The sequence below is a fragment of the Phyllostomus hastatus genome, unplaced genomic scaffold, assembly GCF_019186645.2.
Source record: "Phyllostomus hastatus isolate PE091 unplaced genomic scaffold, TTU_PhHast_1.1 phas_contig_152, whole genome shotgun sequence".
Taxonomy (NCBI): domain Eukaryota; kingdom Metazoa; phylum Chordata; class Mammalia; order Chiroptera; family Phyllostomidae; genus Phyllostomus; species Phyllostomus hastatus.
Genome location: NW_025333622.1, coordinates 15,561,283 through 15,582,463, shown reverse-complemented (window position 1 = coordinate 15,582,463; position 21,181 = coordinate 15,561,283). Strand labels below are relative to the sequence as shown.

Genomic DNA, 21,181 nt, shown 5'->3' with positions numbered 1-21,181 from the left:
TTACTAAAAATCTGCAGCACGCCAAAAAATATATATTTTTTACTGATCTGGCAAAAAAACAGGTATAATTTTGATTCATTCACACCAGGCACCTATTTTGTTGGCTGTCGTCATATTTTTATTTGATAATCTAAGGAAAAAGAGGTCAGTGACCCTGACTAAATGGTCAGGTATTGCATGTTTTAAAAATTCTTGTGGCTCACCAGTTGAAAGTTGCTCTGGGTGTGGGGGAAATAAGGGGACTAAATGGTAATGGAAAAATATAATAAAGATCAAAGATTACTTCTGAAACACAAAAAAAGAAAAAGAAAAACAGAGAAAATCGCTCAACTAGCTAATAACTGGTTAATTAACTGACAACTCGGGGCCTGGGCTTTCTCCTGTAGAACAGGAGAGTGGGGTGGCGAGGCCTCTGGTCTCCCTCCCGGCAGGGGCACTCTGTGACCCAAATATTCGCTGCGCACCTGCAGACTCCCCCCTGTGTTCGGCAAGGTGGCCCCTCCTAAGGCTGCAGTCTGCAGCCTGGGTTATCCAGGCAGAGGAGGGAGAGGACGAAGTAGATATGAGACCTAGGAGGAAAAATGTGGAATTTCTGATTCCTCGGGATCACGGCCCTGACAGGCACTATCCCTCTGTGCGTGTGCAGGTGAGTGTGAGTGTGTGTGTATGCACAGCTGTTTTGTTTTGCCTTCTGTGATGACAAAGCAGCACTGAGGTGACAGCCAGGACCCAGGCACAGCAAGGAGGTTCATCTTGATAAGCCGTCTGCCGCCTGTGGCCCTATTGAGGCTCTTTGTTAGGTTGTCTGCCAGCCAAAGAGATCTTAAAGAAAAGCTGCTTTGGAAGAAAGCTCGAGATCATTGTGGAGAAGCAGGCGAGAGAGAGGCGGGAGAGGGACGAGGCTGGGCTAGGGCCAGGAATAGGGGGTCTAATTTCTCCTCTGTCAGGTTGTGGCAGGTCCCTTCAGGACGGAGGTCAGGGTCTAAAACAAAGATCCACATGCAGAGGCATGTGGCGGGTGGGGTGGGGGGTGCACGTCACCCCATGAGGGGTGGGGGAGGCTGCCCTCCAAGGCCAAGTGTGCCCTCACATTCCCTGGGGCCCTTTTGCTTGGATTTCTGATGTCACCATGAGTTAGTACTGAGCCTGCCTATGAACAGTGCCATGAGATATCAGCTCCTGCACAGTAGGTTTATTAGGAGGTGCTGGAGGAGGGCAGCCAGCCTGGCGCTGCCCCGGGTGAAGGTCCACCAAGGCTCTGACAATAGCTAACAACCCAAGTAGCAAGTGACCAGAACAGGAACCCAAGCTGCCCTGGTGGGTACCCCAGGAGAGAAGACTGGGCTTTCTCAGTGTCTGGGGAGGAAAAGCACTATTTGGGTTGTGAGGCAGGAGCTGAACAGAATGATTTGAAACGATTAAAGCCAAAGGGTACATGCCGTTGAACCTGGCAGAACACAGTGGGTTTGTTGTTGAGGATGTTCCCGTACTCCTCGCCACCTTCCCCATTCCACACCAGCCAGCATCTGACAGTGCCTATCATAAGGAAGTTCTTGGTGTCCCACCCAAATTCCCCATTTAGTGGATTTCCTCCTAGGTCTTCAAGGGAATCACAGCACAGCTAAATCTCTAGGATTCAAGTCTAGCTCTGTATAGCAAAAAGGAGCTCAGCAAGGTCTCAAACCCCAGAGGCAAGGGACAAAGAGATCTTGTAGAATTTGCTTCCCAATCAAGCGGCTGACGCAATGGAATTCACAGGTATTTCTTTATTTCACCCCACTATTCTGTGTGCTATTCTATGTGCTAGGGATCATAACTCAACCCTTTGCCTGCTGTTAGCCATGGTATGTAGGCAGACAATAAATGAGAATAAAATAAACAAACCACATCGCTTAGATAAAAGGATAAATAAAAGGAGTGATGAGGTAGAGAATGAATAGCAGAGGGGAGGACAGCTCTATCTGAAGAGGCATCTCTAAGACATGATGTTTGGGATGAGATCTGATGACAAGAAGGAGCCAGCTGGGTAAAGTTCTAGGGGAAGAACATTCCAGAAAGAGAGAACAGCTGATGCAAATGCCCTGGAGTGGGAACAAGTTTAGCACGTTGGAGGGAGAAAGTGACTCCCACTGAAATCAGAGACATCACAGGGCCAGCTCCTTGGAGCCTTGCACACAACATCACAAAGGTGTTTCGCTTTTGTTCAAAGAGCAGTGGGAAGGAGTGGGAAGCTTTTAGGCAAGGGAGTGACGTGATGTGATCTTCAGGAAGATCGTGCTCATGGCTGTGTGAAGAACAGATCATGAAGGGCAAGGAAACCACTTGGGGGTCTATTGCGTTAATTTGAGTGAGAGAGAGGGTGGTTCAGCCCAGACTGGTAGCAGGGATGGGGGAGAGAAGTGGACAGACTTACTAAGTTTTGGAATAAGGTGTGCAGAACTTGGATGGGATGGGGAAACATGATATTAGGTAGAGAATCTACCCCCAAATGGGGAAATCGCAAGGAGTGGCAGGTTATGGGAGGAAATGCCAGAGTTAGATTTTGAACATATGAAGTTTAAAATGCCTACTGTTGACTCAAGTGGAGTTGTCAGTAGGCAGCTGGAATGGCCTAAACTCTGTGAAGGATACCTAGATGCAAAGGACCCAGAGTTTGCCTTGGAGGAGCTTGTAGTCCAGCTGTGAGACAGAACCCAGCAGGGGAAAACCTTCTCTGTGCCCTACTCCTACCATTTCTACCTGAGAGCCCCCAAAACCTGTTCCATTAGGGAAGAATTAACCCCACCCCCTCAACTCCCTCTGTCAGAATCATTGAATTTCTTCCAGCTCAGAAATGTCATGCTCCTATAAGACTTGGCACTGACCCATAGGTAAAGAGACAGAGTCTGAGAGAGCTTGGCCCACAGGGGCTAAGGACCAGGGTAAATAAACATTCCTAAATCCCAAAGAGCTAATCATTCTAAGCATTAGGGTGACTCCCCTCTGGCAATTTTTAGAAGGCTTCTCACTCAGTCTTTCTCTACAGGTGAAAGAAACCTGTGTAAAATGAATATCAAGAATATTAAGAGTGTTCTTAAAGGAAGAATAAGGGAGAGGGACTGAGGGACACCTGCAGCCTCAGGAGGAGAGAGATGTGAGAGGGACAAGGGGTGTGGCAACCATGGTTGCTGATCACACCTGCTGTGTCTGTGTCTCTCATGAACCAAGAAGTGGGTCTACTTGTCCCTTCCCTACGACTCCTTTCAGCCACCTGGACCTTGAAGCAACAAAGAAGGCCCCATAGAACTCAAATGTCCCCATATCACAGGGCCATTTGAGACGGCTAGCCCGAGTTCCGGCCACAGAATTGCCAGGAGACCCCAAGGAAAGGGAGGGGCCTCAGTTTCTTGATCTGTAAACGCAGAGCTCCAGAATTGCATTGTCCAACATGGCAGCCACCACCCATAGGTAGCTATTTAAATTTAAATTAATTTAAATTAAATTAAAAATTTAAAACTCAGGTCCTCACTCATAGTAGGCACATTTCAAGGACTCAGTAGCCACATGTGACTAGTGGCTACTGTGTGGGACATTCAGATCTAGAACAGCTTCGTCATCTCAAAAGCTTCAATCGGACAGTAATGTTCTACAACAGTGGTTCCCAAAATATGGCTCCTGGACAGCAGCCGCAGCATCACCTGGGAGCACTTTAGAAATGCAAATCCTCAGGCCCCACCCCAGATATACTGAATGAGAAACTCTGGGGACAGGGTTTTTCCAGACCTTCCAGGTGATCCTGATGCCTGTGAAGTTGGAGAATCAAGATGCTCCAGCCCCTTGACCTTCCCCTGGTCTTTCTCTCCCTCATCAAATTTCTCTGGAGCACTTCATGTTGAAAAAAACAGAAGGATACAATTCTGTATCTCTGCACCAGTCTGGAAGGGAAGCCCATTTTAGTTTTTTCAATAAACTTTTAAAATTGTATGTATGTATGTATGTTTGTATGTATTTTAGAGATAGTGGAAGCAAGATAGAAAGAGAGGGAGAGAAACATCCGTGTGAGAGAGAAACATCAATCGGTTGCCTCTCGTATGAGCCCCAGCTGGGGACCAAACCTGCAAGCCTGGCACGTGCCCTGACCAGGGTTTCTCTTTGGGGGGTGATGCCCAACCAACTGAGCCACATGGGACAGAGCATTCCAGTCCATTGTAGAAGAGCCATCTGAGCCTCAGGAAGTTAGAATGATTGTGATGGAAAATCTCTCCAATGAATGCCATTGGGGTGACTGTAGAATGTCTCATGAAAACAGCATGATGGCTGGAAACCCAGGTGCATTCCCATTTTTCAGATGAGGGAACTGAAGCCCAGAGTGGGCAAGTGCTTGCCTCTCAGCTCCTCAGGACCGCCAGGGTTGTGTCAGGCCTAGGGGATACAGAGGTTAAGAGCCTTAGAGACAGACTCATGAGACTTGGTTCAGCATTTAGGGGCTAGGTGACTTGGGCAAGCCATGTAATCTCTGTAAGCCTCTGTGTCCTCAGCTGTGAAGTCTGAGTAATAATAGAACTGGTCTGCTGTGTGGATGAAACAAGCTCGTGGACATAAACGTCCCTGGCACTCAACACTTTTTTGGTATTATTATATCAGGCAGTAGGAAGTCAGCCTAGATTTTTACTCTTTCTTTTCAATATAAGCTGCTTCCCCCACTCCTATCCTTTGGCCCCAAATTTCTCTACATCTATTTGGGAACCAAACAGGCACAAGTGGCCCTTGTAAGTGGCATCACCAAAAGAGTAGTTTTTGCAGGCTGGACAGTCTCTAGTTTCCTGGGACCTACCTGCAAACCTGGGAGAAGCTGGGTACGAGAGGGGTTGTTACCTCAGCATGGAGGTCTAGGAGGCCCCACACACCTAACCCACAGTGGCCGTGAATTGCCAGCCATTTTTGGTCACATGACCTTGAACAAATGGCTCAGTCTCTCTGCCTCTGTACTCTTCCATCTGTGGGAAAGGGGGACTTGTGTGCCCGGTGCACCTGCCTTGAGATCCCCAAGACCCGAGGGTGAGTGCCATCCTCAGTGTTTTCTAGAACCCAGGCCTATTTCTAGTACTATCTGCCGTGGAGAGGTGGAAGCCACCAGTCTGTCTTCTTTTCTCCCTGACCCCACTCCCCAGAACCTCAGCCCACAGGCTGCCATCTGACACAGCTCTCCGCACCCCTTCTCTGCCCTGGTGCTGCCCCTCAGTTCTTGCTGATGCACCCCTTCTCTTTAACTGGAATTTACTTTTTTCTCTCACTGTCTCCTCCCTCTTACCACCCACCTCCCCCAAAACAGCGGTGGGTATCCAAATGAGGCTGGACTTCCTGCATCACCTGTTCTGGGCAGCCACGCAGCAGGTGGGTGTGATGGGGGGTGGCGAGGTAGGGGCCAGAGAGCTCCCCAACATATCCATGGTGAACAGGGGCTGGCACTTTCAGACCCACTCCCCCAGCTGCCCTACTGCCTCCCAAAACCCACCTCCTGGGTCCCCATCAGCTCCTGGATCCTTTCCTCTGCCTATGGCCTCAGTCTCTGGTCCCAGCCTCCCCAGCCAGTGCTCTGTCTCAGCTTAAACCTGGGACAAGGGGCAGGAAACTGCATTCTCTCTGGGACTGGCCTGCCTTTCACTGCGTCTTTGCTGCCCCAGGTCCCCCACACAGCAGAGTAAGGAGACTGCCCTCCTCCAGCCCTCCAGCCAAAATCCAAGCCATGTCTGCTCTCTGCCCACTAAGAGCTCAGCCTTACCACTGCCCTTTCCATTCTACCTCTTGCTTTCCGGCGGTGGGCCCCAGAGGCCTCAGACTTGGCTCCTCCTATGCTTGCTAGGGCTCCTCACTGTCCTCCACAAGCTCCTCCAGCCCCGAACCTGCCCCCATGGACTGAGCCTCCTCTGTTCCCTGGCCCCCATTCACTTGTCACTTGTTGCTGTGCCCTCACTTTGAGGGCACAAGTTCCAGAAACCAGAGAGTGAAGGTGGAAGGGATGGCAGGGGGAAGGAGCAGCAGCCCAGTAGCCTGAGGTCAGCTACCACATCATGCAGGATGACAAAAAACAGTAAGAAGCCACCCCCATGCGCCTTTCCAGCAGTGCAGCTGACTGACAGTTGCCCCTCAGCCATAGCTGCCGGGGCCGGGCCTCCCTCCGAGAAGGCTGACCCAGCCAGCAAGGACACTGCTGCAGTGCCCTGCCCCCACTACCAGACACCACCACACACACATGCACATACCATACACCACATCAAATACACACATGTACACACCCACATGGCTACCAACATGCAATATACACACACCACACAGCACACATACAAAGTATATACCACATATACCATACATGGGTACACACTGAACATAGATACAGCCACACCTGTGCAGGTACCGCTAGCATACCATAAACACACATCGCCAGTCCCCAGACATCAACATATAGCACAAATGCACCACACACACAGCACTCCCACAATCACACACCACATATTTCCACACAAATGCTCAGGCACACATGCACAATTGACAATCTCTCTTCTTCCTTCCAGTGCAGTGCTGGGGATGGGCTGTGCCCACAGAGCTGCCGGGACAGTGTAAGTCCTCCCCCGGTGTGAAGAGGATGGAAGCGGGAGTGTGGGAGCTGTGGGCCCCTCAACCCACGTCCTCTTGATGGGCCAGCTCCCCGGCTCCTAAGTGTGCTTCCTCCCTATAGCGCTGGCTCCACAGGGGGCACCTTCTCCCTAGACACAGAGGCTGCCTTCCCAGATGTCAGGACAGGCAGGGACCCATGGGGTGGGGCGCGGACCTCACCTCCTTTCTGGGTGTCTCCTCAGGACCTGGACTGCTTCGTCATTGACAACAACGGGTTCATCCTGATCTCAGGGAGGCCCCAGGAGGTAAGGCACTGGGGAAGTGGGGTTAGGGAGACGTCCAGGCATCCAACAGCCCCAGCTTCAAAGAAAGAGCTAATGGCCTCGGGAAGCAACATTGGTTTAGAGCAGATTAGAGTGCAAGGTCTGCAGAAAATGGGGTCTCTTCTTGAAACCAAAGCCACCATAGCAAGATTACAAAATTCAGACACTTTTCAACTCAGATGGCTATAAATAATAATACTCTTTAATTTTGTCCATAACTAATCAGGCCTTCTCCCATGGTTAGTGGGGAAATGGTCCACATACCAAGGAGAGGCTCAGCAAAGCCACATCTCAGGCCCCGTTTGTTTTCAGGGCGGGGGGCGGGAGGCGGGGAAGGGGGGCGGGGGGTCCTGGGCGGGGCCTCAGGGTGCCCCCTCCCAGAGCTCCGGGCACCTCGGGCACCTCGGGGACCTCGGGCACCTGGCTGCTCCCACTCTTTAGCTCCCTCCTGCTGTCCCACTGTCATGTCCCGCCCCAGCTGTCCATTCCGGCTGGGGCTGCCGTAACAAACATGTACCGATTGGGTGGCTTGTGAAACAACAGAAGTGCATCGCTCAGCATTCTGGAAGCCAGAAGTCCGAGATCAGGGTGCCAGCCTGGTGGAGTAACGCTCTCGTCCATCCGGGTCACAAACTTCTCCTGGTGTCCTCACGTGGTAGGAGGGACAAGAGGGCTCTCCGGGGTCCTTTACAGGGCCTTTAACTCATTTCAGAGGGCTCTGCCCCCTTCACCTAATCAACTCCCAAAGGCTCCACCTTCTACTGTCACCTTGGCGGTTAGGTTTTAACACATGAACTTGGGGAAACGCATTGAGACCATAGCTCCCTCCCCTCCTACCTTCACAAGGTCAGGAGGGCCAGGTCTTCCCTTTTGTGCTGTCTCCCTGCCTGGACCACCCCTGTGGAAAATTCTAACCCAGCAGCAAACACGCCGCTCAGTGTGCCGGCAGGGAAACAGAGGCACAGAGGCGATCCTCGTGTTGCAGCCTGGCTCACGTGTCTAGTCTTCCCCAGGCCTGTGGATATCTCCCTGGGCCCCACGCATGCTCAGAAAGGCAAAGGGGCAGGTGCAGTCATAATTTTGCTTTGCCAAGCCCCATATTGGGCCCCAAAATTAATTGTTTATTTAGCCAGGAATCAAACCTGAACCAAACCTGAATATTTCCATGGGAAGTGTTTCCTTGAAACAAGACAGAAGCATCAAAGTGGCCTTCATCCTGAGCCTCAGTGGAAGGGAAATGGTATTTGGTCCAGAACGAGCTTTTCCCCTGATTAGATAGATATGTGATTGGGGTAAGCAGCTTCCATAGCCATGCCTCAGTTTCCTCCTCTCTAAAGTAAGGGGCTGCATGACATGATGTCTAAGGTCACTCTCAACTTCCCGGGTAACAGCAGAGCTGGGGGAAGAGACCATGGCCGTGGCTGCCCCCTGCCCCGGCATCAGCAGAGCCAGGGAATAGGAAGATGGGAGAAAGAGGGCAATGGAGGAAGGGGCCCCAGTGGGTCATAGAATCTGACTACTTGAGGAGAGATTTGGAATGACCCGCTTCTGTGGGGCCTGTCTCAGCCGCAGGCATGAAGAGGAAGATGGTTTTGCCCATTTTCCTCCGTAGTGGGAGTCAGGGGTCAGCTGACTGTCGAGACATCTGGTGCAGGACTCGAACTGCTGATCATGCATTGCCATTCCCTGGATGCCTCCGCTGTGCCCCCTTGTCCCTTTCATGCCCCCTCTTGGCCACATCAATCTTCCCTGGACTGAGCACCTGTTCAGTTAATGTTTCTTAGCCGCTCTGGGAGAAAACGGCAATGACAGAAGTTGAAACCGGTGGTTGGAAAGAGGCTTTGGGCCTATCTGATGCTCTCAATCATTTATGTGCCGACCCCTGCTGCCCTGGGAACTGAGATGGGCAGTGTCTCCAGGTCCCTGTGGTGTTGGTTTTCAAGGGCCAGAGTTTCAGAGAGAGTGTGGAAGGCTGGACCTTGGGGAGGAGAGCGGCAGGGCGCAGGGGGCGAGGAGCCACGCCTGAGAGGCCAGCTCTGGAGCAGCTGTCCGCAAGGGCCCCGAGGGAGCGCAGAGAGCTGCACGCAGGCTTCTGGCCCAACAGCCGCGCCCATCCAGCTCCTCAGGGGCAGCACAGGGGCAGCCGCCCGCCGTGTGGAACTGTGAGCATGGCTTTGTTCCAATAAAACTTAATTATAGATCCTTAAATTTGAATTTCACATAATTTTTATGTCATGGAATATTATTAATATTTTGAGTTTTTTCCAACCATTTGAAAATAGAAACACATTCTTAGCTCAAGGGCCAGGTTGGCCCCCCAGCCATCGTTTGCTGACAGCTGCTTGAGAGGCAGCAGGGCAACCTGCAGGGAGCAGGGCCGGGGACAGGCGCCCCCAAGAGCCCTTCACTTCACTCACAGTGGCCCTGCTGAACCCTCGCTCAGCAGGCTGGACAATATATGATAGCAAACAGCTCTTCAGAGGCTTATATTTTATAAAGCATGTGTTTCCTTAGCTTCTTTACCCATTTTCTCAGCTATTGCATTGTTTCATAATATCATATGTAGTTTTACAAATCCCTTGAAAAATGAAGCAGAGTACAAATGAAATGAAACCCAGTCTTCATGAATAGGGTTGGGACCTACTAGGAACTCCTCCAGAGCCCCAAGCTCCCACTGAGCCTGGCCACCCTCGCCTCTGTCACAGCCCGTGCCTCCCCTCGTCCTCCCCACCACCGTGAGGCCCCAGGAATGGTGGGGGAGGCTTCCTCTGATCAGCTCTGGGGGTGATGTCAGTCTCCTTTTATGCCAGGGGAAAACTGAGGCTCTGCGAGGGAAGCCAAGCTGGGAGAGAGTGGGTACTGATGGAAACCGAGAATTTGTTGGGCAAAGTGGGTGAGCCCAGGAAGAGGGGCCTTCTCTGGAGAGTGTTTCAGGCTGCAAGTCTGGGTGTAGGGTAGTCATCCTCCTGCCCAGGCCCCTGCCCTAACTCATTCTGTTCATGCTCAGGGCAGAGGTCACTCACCCGGCCGCACTGGCCAAGTCACACAGAATTAGGACCAGTGCTCTAGGACCTTGAACACTCAGGCCAGAGACACCAACGGTAGGAGTAGTGCCCAGTAGGTGTACAGGTTGGGCCATCCATCCATCTGTTTTTGCTTTTTTTAAAAGTTCATTCATTCATTCAATAACTCTGTAGCAGTTATCTATTGCTCCATAAGAAATTACCCCAAAGTATAATAACTTAAAACCACAAGACTTACTATCCCCCAGTTCCTGGGGGTGACGAGTCTGGGTGTGGCTTAGCTGGGCAAGTGGCTCAGGGTCTCACGGGCCTGCAATTAAGGTACCAGCCAGCTCTGCTCATTCAAGCTATTTCAAAGCTCAACTACAGGAGGCTCAGCTTTCAAACTCACCCCCACGGTTGCTGGCAGGTTCTGGCTGCCAGGTGGGCTTCTCCAGAAGACAGCTCTCACCTGGCAGCCAGCTTCACTGCAGCAAGAACAGAGAGGGGAGAGGAAGAGAGAAGTCAGTCTTGGGAGCCTAACCTCTGAAGTAACCTCCAAAGTGGTCAATTTTACCGTATTCCATTCACCAGAAGCAAGTTACCAGGTCCAGCCCACCCTCAAAGGGATGGGCTCACACAAGGGCATGACTAGAAGAGGCTGGGCCATTGTGAACCATTTCAGAACCATCCCACCACACATCCCTACTCATCCACTCGAACTTGCCCACCAAACACACCCAAGTGCCACCAAGGGCCACAAGTCTGGTCCAATCCCAGCTCAGTCCTTCTCCCCCCACTCACCCCTTCCATCTCTAGACTTCAAAGTTTGGAGGGGGCCAGCAGCATCTGGGAGCTTGATAGACATGTATGTTCCCAGGCCCCACCCCAGACCAAAGGAACGAGAAACTCTGGGGGGCCCGCCCCCCGAGCTGCAGCACACCGCACCCCCCCGGCAGTTCTAGCGTGTGACAGGGTCTGAGCGCCACCACCTTGGCCTTAGTGCCGGTTGCTGCTGATCCGGATGCACTTTCTGGACTGGGTGAATGTGCCAGAAGGTCCAGGCCACTTCTTGTCCCTGCCAAGGTCCATCCAGGGCCTGGGGACAGAAGCCTGCCACTGCTCCAGATACCGTGATTCTTTCCAGACAGAGTCCTTCCCAGCCCTTCTTCACGGAGACCCTCCTACCCAGCCATCGCAGGAGTGCAGAAGCCCAGAGCGCCCCCTGCGGCCTGACTGAGGGAGGGGTGCTTGGCTCTCTCCTCATCTTGGCCATGCACCAGGCCTGAGGGTTAGATATTTGGCCCCTCTGGGCCTCTCTTCCAGCTCAGGACTCATTCTTATATAAAGGACTACAAACGACAGGATTACAGAGGTCTATGTGGAGCCTAGAAAGAGAGCAGACAGCAAGGGCCACGAGAGTGACAGCAGCTCTGTGGATCTTTGTGATGTTTACAGAGGACCTGTCACCCTGGCTTTAGGGACTCTGAGCCCTGTCATTTGCCTGTGGGTAGCACCCACACATGGGACCTTCAAAATGGACCTTAAAGACCAATCAGACACCCCATTGTGGTGTCTCTCTCTAAGGGCTGAAATCTCTCAGAAGGCATAGCAACCCCCCACCCCACCCCACCCCACCGCAGCCCGCAGAGCCAGTGCCTACAGGACCCTCAGACCACGGCTGCCCTCACAGGGCCTCTGACATGCCTGTCCTGGGCCTGAGCTGTTTGCTCTGGACCCCCTCCTCCTCCCCTACCTCCCCAAGCCCTTTGTGGTCCCCCCACACGTGCAATAGTAGGCTGTCTTTGCGTCACTCCCTGGTGCCGTAGGTTCAGTGGCTGCAGTGGGTGCAGGAGAAACCTCAACCTCGCTGCCATGCATGTGCTCCTGAACTTGCCCCTCCAGCCCCCAACTCCTCACTGCCTGTCTCAGCATGTCTCTGGGCTCCCCCATACGCTCCCTTCCTGGGCCAGGGCACCCTCATTTGGGCAGCTTGAGTGGGGTGCCTCCCAAGTGAAATCCAGCAGATCACCTGAACCCCAGACAGCCGATGGCAGCAGAAGCTTTCCAGGAGTGCAGAGCTGGTGCCCAGCCTCCACATTCTTCCCAGCCCCAGCGGGCCGAAGGGCCAGAGGTGCTTGCTGAGAGACTGTGCAGCTCAGGGGACGCAGGTGAGGTGGTACAGCAGGAAGGGAAGAAAGGACTGGCCCCCACTAGGAACTGTGCACACTGATTTCACTCTGGTGATTCATTTAATCCTCACACACATTAAGAGTGTTTTCCCATTTTTTAGAGAAGAAACTGAGACTGTCCCTAGGTAAGGAGGCCATATGACTTTGATCCATTCCAACACCAGAGGGAATCTTGGCCTTACTTCACCCTCTGGCCCCACTTCTCCTTGGGGCCAGCACGCTCACTCAGGCATGCCAATTAGCCCGTGCCCGGGCCCTCACCAGTTCTATATTCTTGGTGCCACATGCCCCATCTGCTCCCTGCTCAAGGCTACTGGGAGGCACCTCACAGGGCCTCACCTCTTTCCGGCCTCCTTACAGACTGGAAACTCTGGAGCCCCAGAGCCCTATGCTCGGCCGCCCCATGGACCGTTGTGTACGTGGGGGTCGCCCTCATTGAGAGCGGAGCCCTGCCCTGGGGTGAGCGGAGCTGGTGGGCAGGCAGAGCTGCCAGAGCCCCTTAGTGCTGTGGCTGTGCAGAGGCTCTAGCCCCCCGCCGTGCTGTGCTGGGTGCCCCTCTGCGTTCAGTTTGGGGGGCCTAAACTGACAGGGTACCCAAGGTTGAGTGGTTGGACCTTGGCTTTGTAGATTCAGGAAATTTGGTCAGTTTACCTATTTGAGGCACTGATTCACTCTGAGTTCAGATGAAACTGTATCAGCTAGGAACTGTGTTCTACTGCCTTGAGTAGAATCCCTACTTTAGTGACTTGAGCAAATTAAAGGCTTACTCCCTCATATAAGGAATGGATGGAGACAGCCCAGGCCGGGTATGGTGGCCAGGCATCCCCACGCTCCAGATCACAACACGGGTGCAGGGGCTCCTGCCTTCTAGTCCACTCTCCAGACAAGAAGGAGAGGGGGGCAGTGCCCCTCCTGCAGAGGCTTCTCCTTTTCAACAGATTCCTGGAAGGCCTACCACGACTTGTTCACATTTTGCTGGCCAGCCCCAACCACAGGGGAGGCTGGGAAACGTAGTCTTTAAGTGGAGTATATTGTTATAGTAACTAAAGCAGGATCTCCCTACCAAAGACAGGAAGGATGGATATTCTCTGCCAGCATGACACATCCTTGAAGTCAAGTTGTCTATTTACAGAGGAGGATACATTTCTTCCACTGTCTAGAAGCTTGTCTTACTCTCACGGACTTCTCAGAATCAAGTGTCTAAACAACAAGGGTTTGGTGAATAAGCCTCGAATTAGGGAGGAGAAGGGTACAGCCTCATCAGGAGCCTCAATTCCACCTCACTGCACTTCCCCAGGGAGCCGAACACTCACACCGCTCGCACACCCCCTTGTCTGTTCGCTCGCGCCGTCCTTCAGCAGACACGCACGTGTGACACTGTGGGCAAGACCCTGGGTGGTCTGCGGGGAGCAGAGGCAGGTTTCTGCCCGCTGGGACGCCGCCGTCCGGTGAGCAGGAACACGCACGTAGTGACTGGAAGAGCAGAAAGCGAGCCCCAGCTGACAGGGAGCCCTCTGCCCACAGGAGCCTCAGACGGCTACAGGGCTGCGCCTGAGGAACAGGCGGGGTTGGATGCCCCTCAGCTTCCTGCTTGTCATTCTGTCCCTGGAATGCCCTTGACTCCTCCACGCTGTCCCCCTGCCGTCCCCTGCCCTCTTCGAAGAAGCCTCTCAGGCCTCCCAGTCAGAGCACAAGGCCCTCCCAGGCACCCAGAGCAGAGCTCAGACAAGTCTGGGCTCCCGTTTTTTCTCCCCTGGGCTTCTGTGGCCAGCCTGTCAGTGTCATGGTGCAGGGAAATGAGACGTTCGTTCTGACTGGAAAGGCGAGAAAAGAGGCTCCTGAGAGCAGGATGTGAAGGAACCCTCCTTGCTGTGCGGACTGGGGAACAGTAATCGAGGCAGGCAGGAGAGCCAAGATCCTGGTGACTCCTTGTCACACTGGCCGCACCTTACCCAGCGCTTGCTGAGGGCCAGCTGCAGGGCATGCATCTTCCTCAAGCTTCCTGACCTCCTGCCCGTGGTCACACGGCAGGCAGTGGGCGCGCGGGAGGGCGGCGGGTGCAGTGGGCCTCCGGGCTGCACGGCAGGCGGGCAGGCGGGTGAGCTGACCTCCTTGGCTTGGAGGACGCCCAGCAGCAACACTCACCTAGTGTTGGTGGATTGGCTAGTGAAGGAGGGATGGACGGCAGGGTGTCCTGTTTCAGGAAACAAAGATGACAGCGACCAAACCCCAGCTGTGTGTGTGAGGACACTGTCTAGCAGCAGTGACTGGGGCCTGGGGGAAACTGCGGAAAGGACAAGGGTTCAGGCTAAGTCGCTGTTCCTGGAGGTGGGGTGGTGAATGACAGATCCACAGCAAACATGGATTAACTGGAAATGGGGGGAGGGCGGGAGGGAGGGGGAGTCAAAGGCAGCTGAGTTCTCAAACCTCTTTCAGCTGGGTGACAAGGATGGCAGTGCGAGAGACAGAGCACCGCTTTTGAGTGTTTTGTGGCCAAGACACACACACACACACACACACACACACACACACACGCAAATATGTAATCAAGTTCCACAAAACCCTGTCTAACCTTGCTGCAAGTGATTCACACTGATTTGTTCAAAGGAATTGTGTAGCTTTAAAAAAACCTGGTAGCAACCCCTAGCTTGATTTCACAGCCAACTAATGGATTACAACTTAGAGTTTTCAAAGCACTGAGATGAGAATACGGCAGAAGAGCAGATCAGAAGACTGGCTTTGATTGTGTCGAAGGGCACCTACAGGGAAAACCCAGTGGCAGCTAAAGTCTGGAGCTCCGAAATGAGCCGTGGGCCCAGGGGGAGGTGTAGCATCCTCACCCTGCTGTCTCCCTCTCTCCCTCTCTCTCCAGACAGGAAGATTTCTGGGGGAGGTGGATGGTGCTCTCATGACCCAGCTGCTCAGCATGGGGGTGTTCAGCCAGTAAGTGGGATGCCCTTCTCCCCTGCCTGCACACTCACAGAAAAGGCGGGATCTGAGGCTACATCGTCCAGACAGGTCTCAGGGTCTTGACCTCCAAAACCCACAGTGAGAGCCCTAGAGTTCTCCAAAAACAACCTTTCTGAAGCCAGAGACTTGACACGCAGTGGGGAAGGGCATGAGGACATGTGGGCCCTTAGAAGGGAAGCCAAAGTTGCTATTCGTTCCCTTTAAAGCAAAGAGCAGAAACGGTACTTTGGGCGTGTGCTCCCTTCTGATCGCCTGACCTAACTCACCAACTGTCGGGAATCTGGGTGAATGAAACCCTCTGCAGGCTCCCCTGGGCAGGGCAGGGCAGGGCAGGGGCAGGGGCAGGGTAGGGGCAGGGCTAGGGCAGGGCTGGGGCTGGGGTTGGGGCAGGGGCTGGGGCAGGGCAGGGGCAGGGGCAGGGTAGGGGCAGGGCTAGGGCAGGGCTGGGGCTGGGGCTGGGGCAGGGCTGGGGCAGGGGCAGGGTAGGGGCAGGGCTGGGGCAGGGCTGGGGCAGGGGCAGGGTAGGGGCAGGGCTGGGGCAGGGCAGGGGCTGGGGCTGGGGCAGGGGCAGGGGCAGGGGCAGGGGCTGGGGCAAGGCAGGGGCAGGGCTGGCCTTGCCACATGCTGTCTCTGGTTTTCAGAGTGACCTTGTACGACTATCAGGCCATGTGCAAACCCCCGAATCACCACCACAGCGCCGCCCGGCCCCTGGTCAGCGTGAGTGTCACCCCAGACCTCCCCTCTGCCAGACCACAAGCCCTGTACCTCCCCTAAAACGAGGCCACCTGGTTCCTGATCTCACGCAGCCTCAGGCATCTGGCCCGGAGCCCCACTTCCAACCCTGACCAAAAAGTCCTCTCCCACTTCTGCCTACTGCCACCCCAGCCCTGCGGGGCTTGCCTATGGGACCTCTGGCACAGCAATGTGGTCACATAGATCATCAAGGACCCTAGGCCCCGCCTGGCCTTCTGGATGAGCTTGTCTAACCCAGGATGCCTGCCCTCCGATAGGACTTTCTCAGATACCTCAGCTTTCCAAGCCCCCTGGCTGGAAGGGTGGGGGCGGGCAGTGCAGCAGGAGGGGTGTCCCAGGGTTGTGGTCTCCGATGGAGCACCCTGGCCCTGGCCCTGGCCTGGGGTGAACGGTTTGTCCCCCTCCCTCCCAGCCCATCTCTGCCCTCCTGACCGCGACCAGATGGCTGGTGAATGAGCTCCTGCTGTGAGTAGGGGGTTGAGGTGGGGGGGGGGGGCTGGGGAAGGACTGGGGGACTTCACGCAGGTGTGTCCCCTGAGGGGGCCCAGAGGAGGGGGGCAAGGTCTGGGAAGAACCCGTCCTGTGTGTATGGGCCTCCTCCTTCCTGCTGCTGCCTGGGGCATCTCTCTGCTCGGCCCTGAACCCTCAGGCAGGAAAGAGAATGTTCTGGAGAACAGGGCTGGGCCGGGGGACCAGCCGGGAGCTCTGAGACTCAGTGCTGTGTCTGACAGGTTTCTGCTGCAGTGGAGCACCTGGGGCTCCTGGCGTGCGCCCAGTGGGGCCGAGGGTGAGTGCGAGGGACTGCACAACCACGTGCGTGACACCAATGCCATTTCATTCAGCCGGGCGGGTGACAGGCAGGGTGGGCAGTCTGCACAGTTTATTGCTCAAAGCTCATCCTGCTTGGCCTTCTCTCACCACCTCCCCCTCACTCCTGGCCCCCCTCACCTCTCTGTGACACCACACCATCTCGGGACACCACTGCTCCATGGGACATCATTCATTCCATGTGACATCACCACCTTGTGACATCCTGACCTCGTGTGACATTATGCCCACCCCGTGCGGGGCCCCGCGCTGTGGGCAGCCAAGGCTGTCTTCCATCACAGTAAGTAGCACCTGCTGCAGAGCCGGGGTTGGGGGAGCAGCGTGGAGCTGCAAAGGCCCATCCTCAGCTCTCTGTTAAAGGGGCGCACTCACGAGGGCTGAGCTGTCTTCGTCCCAGACACCCCAGCTCAGGGGACCGTGCCCCGGTAAAGCCCCTTCCTCAGGGGCAGGACTTCGGCCATGTCCTCGAGTGAGGACGTTTGCAGTTCTGAGAAGAGAAGGTGATGCGGTCCAGCAGCCATGACCACACACAGGCGAGAGACCGCCAGGCCAGCCTGCGGCACGTGAACTGTGGTGCCTCCAGCTCAGGTGTCCCCCGAGCCCTGAGCTCAGGGTTGAGGGCATGACAGGCAGAGAACTCGTCTGGTCACAGGCACACTTCTGGGGTAACACGTCTCCAGGGACCTTCTCTCTGAGGACAGTGTCCCCCGAAGTCCTGACCACAAATCTGAGAAATATCCTCACTGTCAGCCGCTGTGACGCTGGCCCACATTCCCGGGGAGTGAGGCCCCCTGATCTTTAACTGCAGAGGGAGGTCCATCATTTCCACTGGCTGGGTGGCCAGGGGGGCCCCCCCCCAGCACCACACAGGGCCCGTCACCGCAGCCTGCTGTGCTCAGCCCCTCTGGCTCACACAGCCTTTTCTGTTGTGTCCTGCACCTTCTCCACGGCTGGTGCACTCCCAACCCCTTCTCGTCCACAGAGTTTGGCTCCCTGATGAGAAAATAATTTCCACCTCCACCCCCTCTCTGGCTGTGCTCCCCTCTCTCTCTCTGGCCTGCGGGAGGCGAACTCTGACCCTCAGCTCATGTGGCCGGTGCGGGCCATGCTTCATGCTTCCAGACTCCTTTTGGAAATCACACCCACAGTCTCCACAGGGCCGCTCTGGGGACACTTCACAGTCACTCGGTGTCTGTGACAGGAACCATGACCCAGGTGTCACCACCCATTTAGAAGCAGGCCCCTCCTCCCCTCTGCATGGGAATACGGGGTCCGGGACAGCAGCTGCGTCTTAAAAAGCTGAGAATGACCTCCCTCGCTCCACTGCTTCAGAGTCGCTCATCTTCAGGGCGGCCGTTCCTGCTCCTGGCCGGCCTGCCCAGCAGGCCTGGGTCTGCCCCTCGCCCACGCCCTGGGTGAGCGCGCACTCAGCCTGCAGCCGGAGGGCCTGGACTGAGCACGGCTGGCGGCCCTGGGGAAGCCACCCGCCTGTTGCTGTTGGCATGGTTACTCGTGTTGTCACTGAGATGACTTGGCCACGAGGTGGCTCAGCTGACAGGGTAGACGGGCCAGACCAAGCGGCTGGGTCGAGGCCAGTGTAACTGGCCCCAGAAGGAGGGGAGCCAGCCCCGCAGCTTTAGCCCAAGCGCCGCTCCCCCACCCAGGGTGCCTGGAGAGTGCAACTGCCCAGCAGTCACCCTTGAAGGTCAGTGTGACCACGGCTGAAACCCAGCCACGGGGCAGACCCCGGCTGTGGTCCTTCCTCTTGGATGGGCCTTCTCGCCCTGCAGCCTGGCCTCTCCTCTTGCCATCAAAGTCTGGTAGCGTGTCTCTGGGGTTAGAGACTTATAGCTCCCCGCTGACCTTTGTGTGACCCTGCAAAAGGTCATGTGTACAAAATGGGGGGATACTGCTGGCCCTGCCTTTTTACGGGGAGACTCTGAGAACAAAAGGACAGGTGTGGACAGTGCCTTGAAGAAATAGTAATGGTGTATTAAAAAATGGCCCTGCTACTTTGAACAAAAATAGTCATTCAGCCCATGAGCTGGCCTTGTTTGCTTCTCGCTCACCGCGGGAGCAATCGTGGGCCCTCCAGGGCAGGCTGCCAGGACCCTTCTTGGTGCTGAGTTCTTTCCGACTGAATGCAAGTGGACCACACAGACGTGCCCTCTGGGGCCCCAACTGCTCTCAGCTGTCCCCTAGCTCCTGCAGCCGCACACGGGCTCTCACTGCTCTGCTCAGGGACCAGCAGCAGGGGCGGGAGGGCAGGCCCAGGGCTCATCCGGGACGTGCCCTTGCAGGGCACCTTAGCTGGGCCTGAGGACATGCCACCTGTCCATACCGAACTGGAGGGGTGATGGGACGAAGAAGCTGACGTCTCCCCCAAGCCATACCTTGGCGTTCTGGTCACCTCTGCTTTCCTCTCAGACCCTGCACATCAATGCTGAGAGGAACCTTCCAGAAAGTGCACTCCCATGCCCCCAACTGCAGCTTACAGTGGGGATACAGGCTCCCACAGGCAGTGAGAGGCTTTCCCAAGGTCATGAGGCTGGTGTGTCAACCACACACAACTGACTCCCAAGGCACCCTGATGCCCAGTCTACTGCCCTTCCCACTGTGGTCCACTCCCCTCCCTTGATTCTGTTCCTTTTCCTGCCTTGTTTCTCTCCCACCCCACCTCTGCTTTACGTGTCCTGAGAGCCTTCTAACAAGGGAGCCATCTGCAAAGGGACTGCGGGCATTTCGCTGTGCGGTGGCCGCAGCAGCCCTGGAGGCGCTGAGCCTGAGATCCCCGCAGGCATGACTGCTCAGGCCCTTCAGGTTCCACGACACCCTTTCTCCCATCTGTACCTGTCTCCCCACAGCCCACAAGCACCAGAGGCAGGACGCGCTGCAGCCCTGCGACACTGAGTACCCCGTGTTCGTGCACCAGAGGGCCATCCAGGAGGCCAACGGGATCATCGAGTGCGGGGCCTGCCAAAAGTAAGACCTGAGGCTGCTCTCCCTGTCCCCAGCCTCGGGGCCAGGCTCGGTCACTCTCAGGGGGTTGTCTCCACGTGGGGAGAAAGGAGGGGGTGCTCTAAGGGAAAGGTCACGCTCCAGGGGTCTTTATTTCCTTCTCTCTCGGTGAAGGAAACACAGGCCAAGGCCAAGGGTATGACGGAGGCAGCCAGTGGGGGGCAGCGGACAGCCCGCTATGCTATGTCAGGGGGGCTGTGGAACATGATCCCAAGGCCAAATCCTTGTCAGCAAGTCCATCCCTGCTCCAGTCCCCAAAGCCACCCCAGACAGAAAAAATGATCCCATAATTCAGTGTCTGTCTCACTCACACCTGTGCAGCAGCTCAGTCAGGGCCATGCAAGCTGAACTCCACCGGCGAGACTGGATGGATGGCAAGGGTAGACATGAGGAAAGAAAGAAGTCAGCTCTCCCTTAGAAATCTGTCTGTGCAGAGAACAGGAAAGCTTAAGGCTGTTCTCAGGTGCGGGTGGGCTGGCGCCTCCGCTCCTAGGCCCTCTGCCTGCGTGTGGGCCCGGCCTGAGCTCAGGCCGTCCCCCGTGCAGAGGCCACTAGATCCAAGCGGCTCTGCCCAGCCCTGGCCCAGGGAGGCAGGGAGGCCTGAATGAAAGTTCTCTCCTGCTGACTCTCTCCTCTGACCTCAGGGACCCCTCCCCTGGGAAGTTCTGTCCTGGCCCAGCAGGCTGTGGCCTCCTCCAGGGTGTCATCCTGGCCAGCCTTGCCATCTGCCAAGGGCTTCCCAGGACACCCCTGACAGACCCCAGACTTCAAGCAAACCACTTCATAGTGCAGCAGTTCAGGTTTTGGCATCTCTCACTCTTGCATAATGTCAGGCAGGGTTTTAACTGTGCCACAGAGGACTTCTTGGGACTATTATTTGTGCACTTAGCTCAAAGGCTTGTAAGAATGAAGTAAATGGTATGACGCAAAGACTTTACAGTAGACAAACTTGAATTTACAGGTGGCTCTGCTACCTCCTAGCTGTGTAACCTTGGGCAAGTTGCTTGGCCAATTCTAGCCTGTTTTCTCATCCACAAAATGGGAATAATAACCACTTCATATAGTATGGTGAAGGTTATGTACATGTATACATATGTGTGTGTGCATGAAGCCATCCATCCCAGAGGAAACACTCAGTACAGGGCAGCTGTTATTATATAGCACAGCAGGCCTTTCTGCATAACAGTTTTTCCACAACCCTTTACCCCCTCCCTCATCACATAATTCCTGCGCAGTATGCAGGGGTACTGTGCCACCTAGTGGCCAAAACTAGGCATGGCACCTTCCCCCTGTGGCCTGTCCCCACCACATTCACCCAAAGCAAGGATAGCCACACAATGCGTATCTGCTTGGCACAGTCCTGATTTATCCGTGTTGTCCTTGCATATATTAATAACAGCTCCTTTCACTCTCAAAAATGTTTGTTTGGACTTCCTCACCTTCTCCAATCTGCTGGGAAAGGAACATTTACAAAGGCTTGTGGGTTAAATAAGCCAATAGG

General features: G+C 55.0%; 1 protein-coding gene across 10 annotated transcripts in view; it reads left to right on the top strand.

Moving 5' to 3' along the window:
- Nucleotides 1-21,181, top strand: part of CACNA2D4 (calcium voltage-gated channel auxiliary subunit alpha2delta 4) — a 126,136-nt gene that overhangs the window by 102,904 nt on the left and 2,051 nt on the right. For 9 of the 10 annotated variants that reach the window (XM_045830600.1, XM_045830602.1, XM_045830601.1 and 6 more), the window contains 9 exons: nucleotides 5,312-5,373; nucleotides 6,552-6,596; nucleotides 6,837-6,899; nucleotides 14,984-15,054; nucleotides 15,723-15,798; nucleotides 16,247-16,299; nucleotides 16,566-16,621; nucleotides 16,922-16,942; nucleotides 19,527-19,644. In XM_045830600.1, the coding sequence (XP_045686556.1) occupies nucleotides 5,312-5,373; nucleotides 6,552-6,596; nucleotides 6,837-6,899; nucleotides 14,984-15,054; nucleotides 15,723-15,798; nucleotides 16,247-16,299; nucleotides 16,566-16,621; nucleotides 16,922-16,942; nucleotides 19,527-19,644 (565 nt within the window). The remainder of the gene's footprint in view (nucleotides 1-5,311; nucleotides 5,374-6,551; nucleotides 6,597-6,836; nucleotides 6,900-14,983; nucleotides 15,055-15,722; nucleotides 15,799-16,246; nucleotides 16,300-16,565; nucleotides 16,622-16,921; nucleotides 16,943-19,526; nucleotides 19,645-21,181) is intronic. The other variant, XM_045830603.1, reaches the window with a different exon arrangement.